The 15,970-nt window shown below is 37.5% G+C and overlaps 1 protein-coding gene across 4 annotated transcripts in view; it reads left to right on the forward strand.

The window, feature by feature from the left end:
* The window catches only part of NRG1 (neuregulin 1), a 1,114,285-nt gene that overhangs the window by 950,969 nt on the left and 147,346 nt on the right, over positions 1 to 15,970 (forward strand). For 3 of the 4 annotated variants that reach the window (XM_047857141.1, XM_047857144.1, XM_047857145.1), the window contains exons 4-5: positions 6,202 to 6,252; positions 8,568 to 8,618. The exons of the other annotated variant lie outside the window; for it this stretch is intronic. In XM_047857141.1, coding sequence (XP_047713097.1) covers positions 6,202 to 6,252; positions 8,568 to 8,618 — 102 coding nt within the window. The remainder of the gene's footprint in view (positions 1 to 6,201; positions 6,253 to 8,567; positions 8,619 to 15,970) is intronic. 4 annotated transcript variants of the gene reach the window in all.

A 15,970-nucleotide genomic window follows, 5' to 3' on the forward strand; every position in this document is an offset into this window, starting at 1 on the left:
AATCAGTTTTTTTTACGTGACAAGAGGAAAGAGAAGTTCACAGAATATTGTAAGGAAGTGATTCTTAAACAGCCAACTAAAATTCATTATAGAATGGGGTCTTACTGGCTTACATAGAGCATCTGAAGGAGAATAAAGAATCTCAATTACAATGCAGGGTGGTCTGTTTTGTTTTCTTTTTTTTTTTTCTTAGAAACCTAGAAATAGTTCATCCTTATCCAACCTTCTCATTACATTTTAAAAGGTATGTAGACTTAGCATGTGTCTGAAAACAGATACATTCAGGATCACGAGATATTTGGTAGCAAAGAAGGACGCCAAACCAGATTTCTTATATTCCTGGTCTAATATGGCTCACTCTGTACCTGTGTGTTTGTGAATGTTTAAGTAGATTCTTTGGTGTGTGAAGGACAAAAACTGATGGAAGGGTGTGAGACATAAAGAACAAGGAGTTCTGTGGGGAAGAACTGGAACTTCATTGTTACTGGGGTTCAAGGAGAAAAGTGAACCCAGGGCATATCTAAAAATCTAAGTGACAAGGGTTTCTGGATCTTCTCTCTAGTATTTCTGCCTTTGATGTGCCTCAGATACTTTCTTGATTCTTCTACTTCTTTTATCTTCTCACCTGTGTTGCTTTCAACTATGCCACTTTATATTCTGAACTCTAACCTGATTGTGATCCCACTTGGTCATTTCTTCATGACTCTTTTTAAGGCATTCTTTCCATTTTAATTCCTATTTTATGATTGCTTTCTTAGTTCCGAAGCAGATTCCCCATTGCAAGCATCTGATTTGCAGAACTTACTGTGCCAGACCATATGGAAAGACCTGGAGAGCTTACCAATTATCTACCTTCTGGTCAAGTGTCTGCTCTGGGCTCACCACTGGAGAGTGAAATGAAACATGGCTTCCTAGAAACGCCCCTCTCCTCAGAGGCTGCGGACCAGTGTGCTGTTCATCAGAGCCTCTGGGCCAGCAGCCACCATGATAGACGAGGCCAATGTGTTCGGCAATATCAGGAGACTCTCTTTTCCTTCTACCCCTCAGTGGCTTAGTGGCAGCACAACCAAAAAGAAAATAAGTGATCATTCTGATCCTTCAGCCTCTTCGACTGCTCTGCTCTCTGAATTTGCTATATTCAGACCAATTCTGGTTATCAAAGAAGTCTCAGCTCAGGTTGGGAGCTCCCTGGGACTCAGATGCGTAACCTTTATGTTGTCACATCCCTGTGTCCTTTGAAATCTGGGCAAACATTGCACATAAACACTGTTTCAGAGAGAAAAAGAGCACTCTACTATGGTTGTAAACTGCCACCTGGCTAAACCATCTCTTCCTAAATGTATTTATGTTGACTTGGGCTGAGAGAGTGGAATTCTCAAGAATTTCATTTTCCTTTGGGGCCCTAGAAAAAAAGTTTAAAAAATAAGAGCACGTTGTCAAAATATCATATTATATTGAACTCCCCTTGAGATTTTAATTTATGTTTTCTATAAAATACTAGTAATTTTGTTGATTTTGTGTTGTCTCACTCATCTCTCCCGTATTTAAGTACTTCAGTACATAACTGTGGTCTGGTAATTTCTACACAGGTTGTCTTGCTGAAAGATCCTGGTTTGCTGCTGTGAACTAATTATCCTAATCTCATCCTATGCAACAGATTCCTTGTGATTTACTGAAATTCCCACATGGGTACCTTCTTGACACTGAGATGTTCAGAATGTATTTTGGCACGAGATTCTAGAGGAGATGGCAGAGGTTTGGGGGAGATCTGCCTGAGACATTGTTTTCTTTTCTCCCCAGAAAAAAAAAGTGAAAAATGTAGCAGGATGACCTTGATATCTGATACTACTTTTAATTCCATTAACACAGCTATATAACTATCAGGAAAAAAAATTGGCTTAGACCATAAAAGTCTTCCATCCAATATTATGAACTTTCTGCAGTGAAAGTCATTGTTTAGATTTGCTTAGATTAGCAACTATGAAATGACAACAAAAACCCAAGAAATTCTCCTTGAATTGTTATAAGCTTGAGTGAAATAATGACCATATTTTCACTATTTTCAAGCATTTAGAAAAGAATATATATGTAGCCAATCATTTTGTTAAGCTACGTTTTAGAAATTTATGTTGTCTACCTTTTCCATTGTCTTTTCAGTCCTATCTTATTTGGAAAAAAGAATTTGCCATACTGTAGACAGACACACACCTGTGCAATCTGCTCATTAATTTTTGGACTTTGTGAGTGTAATAAGTCCATTGAGCTTTCTTGTAAAAAAGAATGTCACAGGGCGCCTGGGTGGCTCAGTCATTTGAGAGTCTGACTCTTGATTTCGGCTCAGGTTGTGATCTCACAGTTGTGGAATCCAGCCCCACATCTGGCTCCATGCTGAGCATAGAGCTTGCTTAAGATTCTCTCTCTCTGTCTCTCTCTCACTGCCCCTCTCGCTTGCTCATTTGTGTGTGCTCTCTCTTTCTCTCAAAAAAAAAAAAAAAAAAAAAAAAGGATGCCATAGGCAGCCATCATTACATGATGCGTTAGGGTAGATTCCTTTCATTAATTCAAATATGGCAGCTTACAAGGCCACATATACTATGCCTATACAGATTATACACTATATGTTCATTTTTATTTGCATTTCATTTTGCTTGGTCTTTATGTAGGAAACCTTAATTTCACAATTAATTCTTAGCTGAGGAGCTCCATGAAAACTCCTGGGCATCAGATTAGGGAAGAGAGTAATAGACCTAACTGGTTTTCAAATTAATTAAGTACTGCAGTCTTTAAAAGGTTAATACAAGAGAATATACATACTAATCAATCATATCCTCTACTAGATTTTCTTTTTTTAATCAGGAGAAAAATTATTTGAGTGAGATTCAAGATCCCATAGCAACATTGGGCTCATAGCAATAAATTTGCTGTTTCCTCTGAGATGAACGAAAAATATTATGTCCACAAAATTTGACTAGTACATCAATGGATCCTTTAAAAAATTGGCTCGTGTGGGTAATAGGCTTAGCTTCCCCCTCTCCCAAATTGATGGTGGTGTTGAAAATGTTGTGATATTGGTAAACGAGCTGTAGTTACACTGACAATAATATAAAATGTTTTGTAATTTGTAAAGCAGTCCCCATGTATGTTGTATTATATTGTATTCCCATGAAGGCTAATAAGGAAGAACATCATGGGTGGAATGGAGATATCTTTCCAATGCATAGTATTGATTGTGTCTCTCCAGCATTTATTCCTCTTAAGAGGAAGCTCTCATTACGAGCAGGAATGCAGACACTTGAGGATGTTCCTGAAGTCATCTTCACTAGTGCCAATAAGTGGGCCCATTGTCAATCTGTAAAAAGGTGACTTCATCATATTTTTTGTGCACACAATAAGAACCTGTAGTTTTAGAATAACAAAGAGTCACAGCAATGGATATTTAAATACATACAGGCACATCATACATATGTTTGTATATATGTACATGTGTATTCTGCTAAATAGTTATATGCAGTATATTGTGCTCATGGTGAAATCTCAAACAAGTCATGAATACGTAATAATTAGAAAAACTACTTTCCAGAAGGTGTCATTTTTTAAATGCTGCAACGTTTTCTTGAGACCAGATCTGATTTATTCAAAAAGCATTCAAACATTACAAATACACTAATGTTCCTTATGTTTACTTGCCTACACAGCCTAAGTTGCTCAGCTGTGTTCAGTTCCTGATAATTCTAAATCCTCATTAATTTGCACTAATGAAGGGGATGTCCTTTATAAATTAACAAACTTAATATACCAAATTACTGTAGGAAAAATATTTTGCTTAAGTAAATATCAGGAAGATTGCAGGTCTTAAAGTTTTTAAAATTTGTAATTGTAACAATTATTTTCAATCACTTATAACAAAAGATTGTTTTGTAAATCTATTAATTCTACCCGAAACATGCATAAAAATGCTTGCTGAGTGGTTTTAATTAAAAAGATTAATTTTTCTTATTAGCAAGACTCTTTTAGTGTGGAAGTATACAACTTCCTAACTTGCATTTCCCCCAAGATAATTCAGAAGGTTTTTATTTGGAACCATAATCATTAAAGATATTTTTAAGGTCTCCAGGGTAAATATCTAATTTTAGGAAGGGGATTATTATTGTTATTATTATTTTTAGAAAGTGAGGTTATTTTAAGTTGTCTCTGTGTAGATAGATTATTGTAGTAACCTCCTGTTCAGGTATTTTTATGTAACATTCAATTAAAAAAGGAAATGTTATGGTTAACCTTTCCTCTAATCTGAGATCTTTCATGCTGGAGCTAGAAAAGTACTTCTTTTTTTTCTTGGAAGGTCATAGTGGACAACTACTTGGTTTGTCAAAAATAAATTTGAAGAGTCTTGATATTCATGCTGGGTTTGGGATTTCTGCCCAATTCTTGTGACCCTGAGCTTACTACTTTAATCTGGTTGTTGTGTCATTGATGGGTCCCAAAGGACAGAATAAGGAAACATCTCTCCTAACATGGGCTCTTGCTTGGAAACATGGATCTTATTCTATGTATTTGTAGAGAAAGATAAATGTTGTGAATCTTTGATTAAAATGTTCCTCTCAGATTCAATTTTCCCCAAAGAAGAATAATTTCATTTTCTGCAGCCTACATCAAGAAAGTTAGTTGTGGCCATGTTATATACAGATATGGCCATATTACCAACACAGAATATCCTCTTTAATTCCTGCTGCTTGAAAAAGTCCAAAGGATATCATACACCCTCACATTCTGATTCCTTTCTCTTGATCCCATTTTTCATGGGCAGAAGAGGCAACGTAGGCTACTTTGGCAGCTTGATAATAATCTCACACCTTGAATGGTCTGTCCTAATGTTTGATTAGAGAGGACCATCCAAACTTATTTTCATGAGAAAGACACTTTTGGTCTCATCAGAGCCACATTTCTGATCTTTATATGTTCATATTTCACCCAGTGCTTATTCTTAAACATCCCTGCTGAATCTCACATGAAATTTCTTTCCCTTCTCATTCCACAAAAACGTTTTATCCCTATAGAAGCCTCTGAAGTTGAAGAAATATTGCCACTTAAAATTAATTCCTCTTGCCTCCCGGACTAGTCCCACCATGGAAATTCTAAATGGCCATATTTATATTTAAAGATGATCGCATTGATCAGGAACATTTCTAACTCCATGATTAATAGATTCGAATGTAAAATGATAACATATATGACTTTAGGATTTTAGTAGCTACTAGTAACTTTTGTAATGTATATATATCGCAACAGGTTCAACTTGCCTGTTTGTCCTGGTTAGTAAATAGTAAATAGTGAAAGGTCATTAAGTCATTTAACAAGAATTATACAAACAGTGAAGGTTGAACGGTACTCATTATTGCATCACTACATCTTTCCATGCCTTACTGAATATACTAGATCTTGACAACTAAAACCCTTTTCAGAAGGACAGAAAGAGGACAGAATTGGTTAGACAATGTAATCGTCCTTTGTTCCATTATAAAGGCAGTCAACTGAAAGCATGTCAAAGTTTGAACACTCTCATGATTCCCATGATAATGGTGTGTCCAGAAGGATAGTTTCTTCTTCATTCCCTTGGGCTGAGAGCTGCCTACTTCCTCTGTGCCCTGCCCAGAGTAGCTCAAAGTCTGTCCGATAAGGCGCCCCTCTTGATTACCACTGGCAATTTTCTGTAGAGTTTGATGCCGGAACTTGATGACTTTCACCAACCCCAACTAGAAATACGCTTGCTTTTGTTTTTGAACAAACATGTAATTCTCCAAAGATTCATAACTTAAAAATTCTGACCACAGCTTTGATTCTACATCTTGTTTGTTTGTTTGTTTTTTACTTCTGCTATCTGTCTTCCTTTCTGAGAAGGAGGCTCCTTGCCTTATAGTCTCTATCACAGACCGGCAGGGGCAGAGAATTCTTACGTACTCTAGCACGGCTCATCTCGTGCTCTTTGCCCAAGAAAGAAGAACTACTTCTCTGAACAGTCTTTTTTTTTTTTTTTTTTCTTTTTTTTGCGTTTCTCACTTTCAGAGCGGATAGAGCCTGGGTTTTCATCACCCTCTTGCAATACTTTCTTCCTTTACACTCTTTTGGTTTGAAGGCAGGCTGTGGAAGTGGCTCCCGGCCTCCTGATTATACATCATAATATCCTATCACCTTTTCTTTTTGCAGAGATCATCACTGGCATGCCAGCCTCAACTGAAAGAGCATATGTGTCTTCAGGTAAGGAAAATAAGCTCCCCAAATTTTACTAACCAGAACAACAGACATAACTGCTGGCTGTGTCTTCTACTAATCAGAACCCTGTCTGCATCCAAATTGCAACTGTTCTTGGTTTCTGCTCCAGTATTTTCTCCAGTTCGTTTTGCCTCTTTGGATTTTACTAAAGGAGGACAGTTTTTGCTGTATTCCTGAAGTTGGGCCTGAAAGGCATGCATGGGAAAAAGAAATGTTTAGATACAACTTAGTAATGTTAGAGCACTAAAGAAGGCATCTGGGTTATACATTCAGTTTATATAATCTTTATAGGTGCTTCTCTTAGCTGCCTCTGTTCTCTTTCATCCATCACAGTTCAATCCTGAAGAATGTGTCCGTGTCTAATCTCTGACCTCTGGGCTCCTAATGATCAGTTGTGGGTCACTGAACTTACAGAAAACACTGTTATAAGCCTGAGTTTTTCAGATGTTTTGCTTTTTTTTTTTTTTTTTGGTTTGTTTTTGTTTGTTTCTTACTTGCCTGTAATATTTGCTGGTAGCAGTTAGAGTCTGAGCAGACATTAGTTACTTATAACCCAATTCTACTACTGTACTAATGCATGTATACTCATAATTCATTGATTTTTCCACTAGCTGTGAATTTAATCTGCTGTGAATTTAATTTTTTTTTTCATTTTTATTTTCCTTATCCCCCATTATTCTATAGTTAACAGGACCTTGGAACATTTAAAAATTCACATTTAAGTAGAAGCAAGTTTTTAGAGACCTAGATTCAACACTCACTTCAGAGGTATAACGATAACATGTTTTGGCATGAGACCTCACAGGTTACAAAGATGTTTGCATCTCATTTGGTAATCACAACAGATGTGTGAAACGAGACATTATTTTTCTTCTTTGTACAGTTGAGAAAATTGAAGCATTCGAAATGTTAAGTCCTATATCTCTGTAAGTAGGAGAGCAGACCCTTTCAGCTCAGTATTCGTTCTCATTACCCCATGTTTAATGTTTTGGCGTCATATTTCCCTGCATTATGGCCTGTACCTTGTTGAAACTCTAGGAGGCCATATCATCAAACACAGCCTTTTTTTTTTTTCTAACTTACCTTCACCAGTTCCTCCTCTCCCCTTCAAGCCATTGTTCAGGATCATTAGAGCTAAATTTCTCCCTCTCCTAGACTGCTTTGGCCATGTTTAGGGCATATTTATGTGTTGTTCATAAAGATGTACGTATGTGTGTTGTAGGGTGGGATGATCCTGGAGTCTAAGAAGGTTGTACTTTTCTGAGTAATAGAAAGAAAGAGAGAGAAAGTGAGAGGGAGGAAGGCATGGAGAGAGAGAGGAGGAAACAGAGAGGTAAAAAGAGCAACAAAAAGAGAAAAGTTGTTAAGTTATCTGAATTTTCTTCTCCATCCATTCAGGCATTTCTTTGCTGGAAGGGACTTTGCTATCTGACTCCGGTAGATGCCGTTAGGAAGCTGGGCTTTTCAGTTTATGTGGTGCTTGTCTTGGGAATTTGCAGTGACTGTAACTCTTATTTTCTGATATATGACTTAAATCTTTATGACTTTCTGGCTGCTGAATTTCAATCCCTCTTTGATACTAAGTTGTTCTTCTTTCTGACTAATAAAAACCCTTAGGTCCCATGCTTTTTTCCTGCATGAGTTGTGTTTTATGCTCTGTCTGTATTTAAATACCGGTTTTCCTTCCCTTATGCTCGGTACCTAAGAGACTCTTGCTACCATACATCTCCAATGATTGTATATTATGAATTTCTTCAGCATGTGTTGTTTAATCCTAACGTAATTGCTCTAGTGGATCTTGCATGGACTTTATTTGCACCGTATTTGGTCAGGATGTTTATGCAGACCATGTTGCCTGAGACTACTTTCCCTTTTTTCCCCTCTGTGCATGAAACTTGACTTTCATTCTTTCTGAATATGGGAATTGTTCTCTTTGATTTCATATTTCTTAAAATCAGAGCCACACTTGAGACAAGGAATTATCCATCTCACTTGTACTAGGGATCTGTTCAGAGTGATGTTTCTAGGAAGTTCATACACCAGTTGGTATGTGGGGTATCCTCACAGGGGGATTGACTCCCATTTTCATCCCTTTCAAAAGAGTCTTTGGACTCTGTGGTCCTCTATTGGTCTTTGAATGTTGTATATATCTTCCTCTGGCTTTGAAACGCTTCAGCTTCTCTGTTGCACTGTTTTCTAGTCCTCTTTTTCTAGACGATCTTTAAGCCTGGCAAAGTTCTGATTTAAGAGTGCAAGCGGCATGACTCAATAAAGCCTCATTTCACTTCTTTGTTTTATAGAGTCTCCCATTAGAATATCAGTATCAACAGAAGGAGCAAATACTTCTTCATGTAAGTATATTTAAATATTCCATTCATTAGTTTTTAACCCAAGACAGTACCTGCTTCTGAAGATCGTGTTCCTGTGTATCCTCTGCCCTTACTGAGGAACAGTCCATCAAGTTCGGGAGCAGGATGGTATTTGTTGTTTGGAAGGGAATGACCCCTTGCTATGCTTAGGGTGGACTAGATATCCCCTCCCCCTAAGGCACATATGGATATGAGAAGACACGACATATGTGGTAGTTTTATAATGCAGTCTCTTTGAATGTTGAAAAATGACTATAGAGCCTCTGAGGCCTGGTTCTAGGTGAGCAACAGAGAACATCGTTGGTGGTTTTTAATGTGTCTTGATGCCTTGAGCAATTGCCTGAGGCCTGATACCCAGCTGTTTGGGGCCTATTCTAAAGCTCCCCAGATCTCATATAAAGTCTGCTATGACAGAGTAAGGAAACTATATATAGATGCCCTTAATTCAAATTTGATAGTAAGTGACTAATTATGAGAATGCTTGGAAGCAAGTCCCCAGGCAAGATCTCAGATTGGTTTTCATCTGTTTAATGTGAAATGTGCTTTGTGCTTATGGAGTTCTACAATGGTTAGATTGATTGGTGCTTTGTGCCATGTCAGGGGAACTTAAGAAATTAGCAAGGACTAGTAAAAATAGTTTTGATACTTACGAATTGTGAATGGCATAGAATTAAGTTTTGATATCCAACGGGGGAATTTATCAGACCTTGAAAATAAAGCCTATAATTACAGTCTTTCTCTCCCATATTTTAGCTCTTTATTTAAAGCTATTTCTCAGGTTGATAAGCTCTTCAATAAATAGACGTCCCCAATCATTCCATTCCAGCCCAGAGGGTGTGTTTAAGGAACAATTTCCTTTGGCTGTCAGCATGGTAGGGACCACTTGCAAGAAGGTCTGTACATTTGGCAACTTTAGTTGTTTTCTCAGGCTGTTGAAATAAATCCAGTTTGAACCTAAAGCCTTTCCCTTTGGGCTGATGGTACCAGAACTATAATGATATGATGTAAACGTATCTTTTATTGCAAGAAGTATGATGTTTTGACTATATTTTAGCTAGATAAAGCATCATTTAACTAGATTGATAGCAGCAATCTAGGGAGATCAAACAGGAAATAAAATGCTAGAGAGGACTTAAATTGGCTTCTTCTGTATTCTAACGATACTCATTACATAGTCTGAAATGATAATCCCTTCTGGGGAACTTGGGATATTTGTTATTTAATTCTACTTATAAAAAGATTAGTATAATTATATAGATTTTAGCTGACTAGCATTAAGGCATCATGTGGAGCTTTGTTTTAGATTTTTGAGTGCTTATTATACAAGGGCAAATACTGGATTTTTCCTTTTGGCATTTTGTCTGGGAACAGTTTCTCCCTTGCATGATTCATTGAATAAAGTTATTGAAACTCTTGTAATTGGAACCCTCATGCTATCATTAACAGGGCGATGGATGCTATCCTTAAGCATATCCGAGCAGTCTTGGAATAGAAGAAATACTTCTTTGGATTTTCCAGAGCTTTAGGGAACTGAAATGAATCTCTCGGTTCATATTGTATTCATTGCAATACTGTTGAGAGAGAAATAATTTTGAAATCTGACTCTGATCTCCAACTCTCAGCAGAGTTAGTTCCTGTTGTTTGGTAACGGATTTTGATGAAGAAAGAAGGCTTTGTGTTTTGATATCATGTTAAAATATATCAGTGTGCCATTTTCATGCATCCCTCCTTCCCCGTTCATGCTAGACTCTCAGTAAATGCTGTGGGATTGATTAATGCCCACATTTTTGTTAATCTCATGAAAATATGCTCCATAATTTGAAAATACAACCAATAGTGGCAGGATCCTAAGTCTATTCTTGGTTAGAATGATGAGAGCAGTGTGAGGCATCATCAACTCACCTATGGGCAGCACCCATAGAACCCTGCATTGCAGAAGGCTGTGACGTCAGCATAGCTCTATCTAGTAAAGGCTGAAGGGGAAACTTGAGGAAGCAGTAACGGCAATAAGCGGGACTTAAACATTCAAACGATATCTGTGAGTCGAAGTCCTTGGGAAAGTTCACATGGGTCAGGAATAATCAGCCCTGAAGAATAGGTTTCTTTTCACTTCGTTTCACCCAGAAAGGAGACACCAGTAAATCCCGGGACGTGAAAACTGAACTACGCAATTGGGATGTAATCATGTCTTTGTGGGGCTACGTTCTTTGAACTATTGGCACTTGTGTTTTCTATGTACACTTTAAAAAGCCTTTCTGAAGAGGATGGATTCAGCAAACCTATTATGTGTTACGATGACCTGGTGTGCTTTTGGGGTCAGGCAGCCCTGTTTCTTGTTCATTCTTCAGGTACAAATGTGCACACCTCTGTGGGGAAACATCCCCTTACTGCCAGTCCTGTTGATGAGAGCGTGTCTCTGCTGAGTAAATCTTGTGACGGTTCAGCAGTGTCAGTTTACATCCTTGGCGCTGCTCAGAACTCTCCGTCCTTTCTGCTGACTTCTTGCTTTTCTCCAAAGCCTTCCCTGACCATGCCTGCCCTCAAAGTTCTGCTTTTGACGTCTCAAACTCCTATTGGAATAGAAAAAACAAGAAGAAGAAAATAAGAATTGCCCACTTACCTATCTGAAATACTATTGCTAATATTTTAATATATATATTCCTCTAATCAGTGTTTTTCATTCTGACTTTCTATTTATCCACCCTTCCTCTATCTACTTAATGTATAATAAGCGTTTTTCTCATGCTAGTTATTAAATAGTGATCAGAAATATTTTCACATATTTTTTTAAATCTTAAATTTTTAAATATTTTTTGAGCATCGTAACAATAAAGCAGTTGTTCTTGACTGGAGGTTTAAAAGAATTTATTTTTCATTTACAAACACTTTATCATTTATTCCCCCTGTGTATTTATTATTCCTAGCAATTCATAATTACTGGTGAAATATCAAAGTTACAAAGCCTACCCTTTGTAAGGAAAATTTTAACTATTTCTTTTTTGAAATTGGGATTGAAATTTGCATTGTGTATTCACTATTTTTAGAGTTACTAATTTATAAAGTTTTTAAGAAGTGTCTTATAATGATCTCCTGGTAAAGATGAACATTATTTTCCTTTATTTTCTTTTTTTTGGTAAATGAGGCATCTGTGACTTGAAACATATTATTTGCTAAACAAGCATCCTATTACATACACTTACGTGATATTGTGTAAGGAGAAGAATGTGAACAAAATAGTTAGTAGGACGTTCTTGTTCCTCCTTTACGTAGGATCAGCACGAAAGTAAAAGAACTGCTTAGAACAAACCTGAATTATTTTTCTCTGAAGTGCCAGCTGCCTGTGACCCTATGTTGCCTACAATTTTATTGAATGCTGTAAAAAAAAAAGTGCAATTGTTATACCAATCACTTTACTGAATTAAGAACCATCCATTCCAATTTAATATATAAATGAGCGAAACAAAAATGAGAAGTCTGATGAATAGTAATTCGAAAAAAATAAAGATAAGTTTCTGGAAAACAGTCTTAAATAGTAGTAAGTGTTTCAAGTAATAATAATAGCATAAATCTATTGAAGACTTTCTGCATACCAGGCACTGTCCTGGGTGATTTGTATGGATGATAACTCATGATTCTCACAAAACCTTAATCCAGTTTTCAGATGATGATACTGATCTATCTTGTCTGAAGTCATACAAGCAGAATTCAAACCCAGGCAATACACTAGTCTGCTATGATACATGAGATTTTGTTGCCTCAAAGAAAAAGCTTTAATATTAAAAGGAATGCGATTCTATGAATGGACTGCAAAGTTATCTTTGACACGAAGTGGATTGGGAGTATGGGTGGTAGCCTAATAAGGTAAATGTATGGCCTGGGACCAGCTGAGCCCCTACGATCTGTATATCACCCATCAAAGCATGGCAGGCAGTGAGGCAAAATGGAAAGAACACACATCTTGGGTGGACACGTGCTTGTAAGTCTAAATATGAGTGCTGTAATTACTGGGTAATCTTAGGCGAGTTGTTAACCTCCCCGAGACCCAGTTTCAAGGTCCGTATAATCTTGTTTGTCTCAAATCTATATTGGAAGCCTGATGTGGGAAAATTAACGTGAATCATTTAGCACATCTTTGCTTTTAGGTGGTCTCCCCTCTCTGTGGGAGAGAGCTATACCTGGAAAAGCGATGTGGCTCTAAAAAAAGAATGGTAATTAGAGGCAGCCTTACGTCTTATTTGAACAATGTAGGATAATATCTTTATTTTTGGAGGAGGAAAGGAGCTAATTATTTGCATTCTAAATGATGATGCTGGAAGTTCTATGCTCGGAAATCACTGTCTTTTCAAAATATGATATATTCTCAGCTAAGCCTGCATTTCAAAGGAACTTATCCAGGAAGTCCTCTTTGAAATCTCTGAATGAAATGAAGAATTCAGTCCTTAATTTGGCACCTAAAAGAGCTCACTGAAGGGGAAAATCTCTTTTGTCCGCAGGACATTTTTGTTATAATGAGATACAGCATTTTCACTTGGGGGCAGTGATATGTATTGATCAGATTGGGCCAAGTCCATGGTCCATTGGTGAGATTTACATTCCATCCTCAGCTGGAACTGACTTACCTGCTTTAATGGTGGAGGAAACTGCCTGAACCTTTGCTAAATGATTCTCAGCTGGAAAAATGGCATTTCAATTTCAGATCTTTATTGGTGGCAAATATGAAATCTGTCCTGTCACCGTCGGAGAGCTACTTCCAAGTGAATGCAAATTGTGTTTCCAGGTTTCTAGAAACATGACATTTTCAAGGGTGTGGTGGCTCTGTTGTGGAGAATGACAAACAAATTCCCATGCACCATATAGCAATAAGAGAATAATTTAAAAACGAAATTGCCCCACTGGTATTACTTCCATCTTTCTAGTTGCCTAGGCACTTACAGATTTTTGGGGCAGTACAGTGTCTTGGCCAAGAGCACCGGCATGTATATATCACAGCCATTCCTATGCTCGGGCAAGTTACTGCCTTCGTGTTCAGTTCATTCATTTTGTAAGTGAATGTGTCTTACTGTTTTTCTTAACGTACCGCCTACAACTGTCCTATCATTCTTCAGTCCTGCCTTTGACCTTTCTAAAGTCATTCATTGTCTCTCACTACATTCCATTACTGGGTGAGATCATCTCAAAACTTTTGATCAAGCTTACAACGAAATTATAATTAACCTTGTGTATTCAGTTGAAATTAAACTTTTACAGAATTTTCTTTGGAACCATGGAATAAACCATATATGTGTATGTGCTGTGTATATATAAGTAACTGATATTTGCATCATACTGTATATTTTATAAGGCATATTTTTATATGTTGAGTCATTTATTCACACAAGAACTCTGTGACCTAGATTTCGTCCCATTTGTCAGTTGAGGGGTTGAGGCTCAGACGTTCTGTCTGACATGTCCAAATTCAAAAACTAAGTAGGTGGTATAGCAGAAATTTAAAACTGAATCTTCTGATTGCAAATCCTATGGTCTTTTTTTTAAAGTTTATTTATTTGAGAGAGAGAGAGCGCATGCACAGCAGGGGGCTGGGGGGGGTGGGTAGGGGCAGAGAGAGAGAATCCCAAGCAGGCTCTGTACTGTCAGTTCAGAGCCCAATGCAAGGCTCGAACTCACGAACCTCGAGACCATGACTTGAGCCTGAGTTCAAGAGTAGGATGCTTAACCAGTTGGTTAAGTTATCCAGGCACCCCAACAAATCTTATGGTCTTTTAATACAAAGTTTTATGGGATCCATACAGCCAGCTTGAGGGAGGGCCTTCTTAAAAAAAAAAAAAAAAAGGCATCAAGATGTAGTTTTTCTGAAGATTCCCGGGATATAATCAACATTTGTTTTAGTTATCCCAAAGCCAGCTTTTATTGAATTAATACACTTCCCACAAACTACAAGGTAATAAAATGGACAGGCGAGCCCTTAGTTAATGGCAATACAATTCAAGGGCTTAATACTATAAAAGGAGGCAAGACTGTTGGTCCACAATTATTACAGTGACTTGCTGTTCAGCTTTGTTACTTTGAGAATGATGTGGTATATTTCCAAATATGCTATTTTACAGAGATGGGAATAATCTTAGAGCCATTGTGCTAATGGGAGTGTGATCTTCATCAAACAGGCATATCTCCCTCAGCAGCAGTTTTTTTCAGATAGTTGCATTGCCTTATCCCAGGCTAACTACTATTTAATTTATTATGTGATATCTTAAATCCTGAAAATTATTTGTATGGTACTGAAATTCATTAGTAGAAAATTATCAGACTTGTTTCTTTGTATTTTATTCTTTTGGGAGATTTTTACTAAAATAGTCTCGTTAACATTAAGAAAATTAGTCAGTCTTTTTGTACATCAGCTGGAAAAGGGAAGGACATCTTTTTCCCCCTGTTTTCAGAGTAGTAAAACTATAGTTAAGTGTTTTTAATCATTAGGGATGGAGCAGTGAAACGGATTATACACAAACCAGTTTTAATTTTTTAAATGGCGAAGTAGAGGGAAGAGAATGGAGACAGAGAAGTGTATATCAAGAAAGCATCTAGAGCAGAGCTAACAATGTTTAAATAAATTTGGTGTTTTTTTTTAATTCTTTATTTTTTTTTTTCAAGTTACCTAGGGATCTGAGAAATAGGAAGATGGGAATAGAAGCCTTTAAATTAGCCCCTGGGTGTTCTAGGAGACAGCTCTCTCCCTGGGGTAGGGGGAGGAATAAGATAGAGGAAGGGATGGGGAACAACATGATAAAGCAGCAGCAAAATACGAAATATGGATCATGATTTAAGAGTTTATTGATTACAAGCTATAGAAATTTAACCCCAGAGGGCTTAATATAAAGAGGGTATGTTGCAGTACATGACTGGTGCATTTTGATCCAGAGCTCCACTGCTATTAATAGAATCTTCTCTCAGCCTTTATGCCTTGCTTCTCTACAAATGGTAGCTTCATTCTCAGTGGGTTTTGTCTGCCTGACAAGGAGAGAACTGCTGGTGTCTCTAAGCCTGTAACCCCTTAGCGCATAATCTAAAAAGAAGAGAAAGTCCACTCCTCATCCACACAGCAAAATTTAAGGAAGAATGTGATTGGCTCTACTTGTGTCATGTGCCTGCTCCTAAAATGGTTACTGTATCCAGGGAGATTAATGACTCAGGCCCGGCAGGGGCCAGGTCCGATGTCCACTGCTGTGTGTGTTTGGGTTCGTGAGGCAGATGGGCTCAGCCCCATGGGAACTGCATGGTGTAGGTTCACTACGGGCAGGAGGGTTGTGTACCTAAGGAAGGGCAGGGTGGGCTAGACAGGC

The sequence above is a fragment of the Prionailurus viverrinus genome, chromosome B1 (genome assembly GCF_022837055.1).
Source record: "Prionailurus viverrinus isolate Anna chromosome B1, UM_Priviv_1.0, whole genome shotgun sequence".
NCBI classification, from domain to species: Eukaryota; Metazoa; Chordata; class Mammalia; order Carnivora; family Felidae; genus Prionailurus; species Prionailurus viverrinus.